The sequence below is a fragment of the Trachypithecus francoisi genome, unplaced genomic scaffold (genome assembly GCF_009764315.1).
Source record: "Trachypithecus francoisi isolate TF-2019V2 unplaced genomic scaffold, Tfra_2.0 Lachesis_group10, whole genome shotgun sequence".
In the NCBI taxonomy this organism is placed as follows: domain Eukaryota; kingdom Metazoa; phylum Chordata; class Mammalia; order Primates; family Cercopithecidae; genus Trachypithecus; species Trachypithecus francoisi.
Genome location: NW_022681455.1, coordinates 85,417,220 through 85,420,909, shown reverse-complemented (window position 1 = coordinate 85,420,909; position 3,690 = coordinate 85,417,220). Strand labels below are relative to the sequence as shown.

At 60.2% G+C, this 3,690-nt stretch overlaps 1 protein-coding gene across 1 annotated transcript in view; it reads right to left on the bottom strand.

The window, feature by feature from the left end:
* The window catches only part of LOC117087722 (coiled-coil domain-containing protein 42-like), a 23,526-nt gene extending 21,965 nt beyond the window's left edge, over positions 1–1,561 (bottom strand). Inside the window, exons 1-3 of the mRNA XM_033218278.1 lie at positions 1,212–1,561; positions 768–870; positions 329–421 (exon numbers count right to left, since the gene is read on the bottom strand). Coding sequence (XP_033074169.1) covers positions 329–421; positions 768–870; positions 1,212–1,294 — 279 coding nt within the window. The 5' untranslated portion in view covers positions 1,295–1,561. The remainder of the gene's footprint in view (positions 1–328; positions 422–767; positions 871–1,211) is intronic.
* Positions 1,562–3,690: the final 2,129 nt, after the last annotated feature.

The window sequence follows — 3,690 nt, the reverse complement described above, 5'->3', positions numbered from 1 at the left end:
CCAAGTGTTTAGTCCTGACTGTAGACTGTAGCATCTTCATTCATTCATCCATGCGTTCATTTACTGGATAAACTGTATGTCCTAGGTACTGGAAAGGAAATAGGAAACAGGCATCTAGAGGGAGCAGAGACTGACAGGTAAATGGAAAATTACAAACAGAGACAGGTGGGGGACATAAAGGATGCCTAGGGAGGTGCCAGGCAATGCTGAAGCACTAAGGATGCTTTTAACTCAGGGCGAGGAGTCAGCAGAAGGAGGAGGAGCGGTAGTTTGCCCACCTGCGGAGTGTGGATCACCCGCCACTGTGGCTGCCCACACCCCTTCAAACCTGGATGAACTGGATGTGAGCCTTGAGCTGGGCTTCCTTAACGCTCAGTTCCTCCCAGCGCAGGTTCAGGGCTTCCATTCTGCGCTGACACATCTTTGGGGTGGGGGTGGGGGAGCAGAGAGGTCAGGAGGGCCCCTGACATGAGTACCGAGGAAGACCCTGGCATCTCTGCCCCAGAGGCTCCACGCCCAGGCCCAAGAGGGTCCATAGGAGCCTCCCACTTTCTATCCCATGCCTGGCTCAGAGCAGAGCATACCTGGACAGTGGTACCCCCAAGACCCAGATCCTTTCTGTTCTCCCCAAAGAGACCAGACCACATAGAGACTCCTGGCTCTAGCCACCCCACCCAGACAATGGAGGGCTGTCTACAGGCTGTCCCGGTGCCCCAGCCCACTCTCCTCCTTTCCTGCCCCTCTGCACTCCATCCCCGAGTCCCCACCTTCTTCTTCTGCAGCATATTATGATGCATGATTTTCAGCGCCTTTTCCTCCAGTAGCCGGATGGATGGGGACTCCAACTGTCCCTGAACATTGGGGAGTTTCCTGTCCAAGATGTGAACACGAAAGGTCTGTGTGTTCTGAGAAGGGGTAGGCTGGGGCTGGGAGTAACCCGTGGAGACAGATACCCATGGGGAAGGAGAGGGGCCTCTCTCCCTTTAGGAGGGAAGGAATGTTGTGTTGAGAAGCACAGAGGGCCATGCAGGAGTGAGCTGGGGCGGGTGACCGGGTGGAGACCAGCGTGATGGGGTGGACTGGTGCCAGGGTTATTTGGGGCACTGGGTTACAGGAGAGGAGGGGACAGACAGGTTGGAAGATGAGGCACGGGGTGGGTGTGAGTGGTCCCAGGCACAGAAGGGTGGGCAAGCCAGGCCTCAGACACTCACTGGAGCATCTGCAGCAGCCGCTCTCCATACTGCAGCCGGAAGTACTCGGCCAGATCTTCCTCTTCCATGATACCCAGACTCATGGTGGCAGTGACCTCACGGCCCAGGCAGCTGACTCTTCACAGTGAAATGGTGGGTAGCAGAGCCACAGGTGGCTCAGGGGTGGTGGCTGCGCTCTTGCTTCTCCCTTCGGCCTTCAGGGTCCCACAGATGATAGCGTTTGAGACTCCACAGAAGGTGGCTGGAGACAGGATGGGCGGCTCAGGACGATGCGCTGGGGCAGTGATGGGAGATGTGGTTACCTAGCAACAGGCTGCCTGGTTCTGCGGCCCACAAGCCCAGGCGCTGCCCTCTGCTCCCTGCCCCCATTGGTCCTCCCCTTGCTGGGGTCATGCTCTTGCTCCTGCCCTTAGCCCTCAGGAACTCTGGGAAGGCATTAAGCCTGCTTAGATGCTGGTTGCCATGGAGCCCAGAGCCAGGAGGCAGCTTTGGGTGAGTGTGGCTGAGAAGGGGCATTGGGTACAGGAGCGGTCTTGTGTGGGCGCCCTGCTCCTGGGGCCTCCCCGGGGTTCAGGTGTGGGTGAGGGTGAGGGAGGGGCCGGGCCTTGGTCGATGGCGGTGAAGAAGAGCAGAGAAAGAAAGGAGGCGCTTAGCGGCAGCAGGGATGGAGTCGCGAGGAGGCCGGAGGTTAGAAACCAGGCGGCGGCAGGCCCAGCAGGCCCAGCAGGCGGTGGTGGGGGGCGGAGTAAGGGGGACGGGCGGCTGGTGCGCAGGGACAGGCACAGGAGGAGGGCCCAGTCCAGGCCCCTCGGAGGAAGAGACTCGGGGCCTGCGCCAGTTTTTTTTTGTTTGTTTGTTTTTTGTTTTTTGTTTTCTGAGACAGAGTCTCGCTCTGTCGCCCAGGCTAGAGTGCAATGGCGGGATCTCAGCCCACTGCAACCTCTGCCTCCCGGGTTCAAGAGATTCTCTTGCCTCAGCCTCCCGACTAGCCAGGACTACAGGCGCCCGCCACAACGCCCGGCTAATTTTTGTATTTTTAGTAGAGACGGGGTTTCGCCATGTTAGCCAGGCTGGTCTCGAACTCCTGCCCTCAGGTGATGCGCCCGCCTGGGCCTCTCAAAGTGCTAGGATTACAGATGTGAGCCACCGCGCCGGCCCTGCGCGTTTCGGTTTGCAGAAACTTAAAACAGGAAGAAATGCCAAAACCCGGTAACAGAAATGACCCTATTTAAAATGTTGACTCCGTGGTGGCCGCCTTCCTTGATCCCGTCAGGCTGCATGAACTCATCTGGCCGGAGGTCGAACGTCTTCGCGTGGGACGGCGCGTGTGCGGCGGACGCCCTGGGGTCTCTGGCTGGACTCTGGCCGTGACCTTGAGCATGCTCCACCGGGCGCAGGCTCCCTGTGCTCTCTGCCTCCCTCCCTCCCACCCCGGCCACGCCGCCCGTTCCGCTCCTCTCTGTCTGGGACGGGGAGCTGGGTGGGGTGCGTGGGCTGCGGTGGGCTAGGGGTCTCGGGCGGGGGCGCGTCCCGATCCCGGCCAGCCCGCCCCGCCGCATTGCCGGTCGTCTGGCGCCCCCTGCTGGCTATGCGCCACCCCCTCCATCCCCGCCCAGGAGGAAGAGGAGACGTGGTGGGGGGGCGCGGCCCACCCCAGCCCTGCTTTCCTCCCACGCTCCGCTGGAACCTCCCATCCAGAGCGGGCCATCACACACACCTGTTGCTTCCAGCCAGCCTAGTGGGCTCAGCAGAGAAAGCAAGACAGCCCCCACTCCACGATGCAAGCTCCTGGGAGGGGCACGTTTCCTTGTTTATCCAGAGAGGCTGGCACAGTCAATCTGGGGTTCCCCTCCCTTTCTCTGATGTCATAGCTCAGCCTGGGGGCTGTGCACACGAGCCCTTGAGGAGGAAGCCATCTGTTTCTGGAATCACCGGTCCCCCCAGTATATGAGGCATATCCCTGATTGTCCGTGAAATCAGGTGGTCTAGGGCCAGTTGGTCCATAGAGGTAGCTGTAAGACATCCTCTGCTCCTGCCCAGGGATCTCCTCGTATCTGGAAGCTCTTTCTGCTGCTTGATTTGGTGCCTATCATGGGAATTTTCGTGGTCTTGATCCTTGCACACCACCATCCCTCTCTGGAGTCTCACTGCCCTCCTAGGGGCCTTGAGCAAGACGCAGGGCTGTCTGAGATTTACAGAGGTCTCTCCTATCCCCATTTTTTCCCTTCCCTTCCCCTCCCCTTCCCCTCCCCTCCCCTCCCCTTCCCTTCCCCTCCCCTTCCCCCCTTCCCCTCCTCTTCCCCCCTTCCTCTCCTCTTCCCCTTCCCCTTCCCCTCCCCTTCCCCTCCCCTCCCCCTCACTTCCTCTCCCCTTCCTTCTCCTCCCCTTCCTCCCCTTCCTCCCCTTCCTTCTCCTTCCCTTCCCCTCCCCTTCCCCTCCCCTTCCCCTCCCTTCCCTCCCCTTCCCTTCCCCTCCCTTC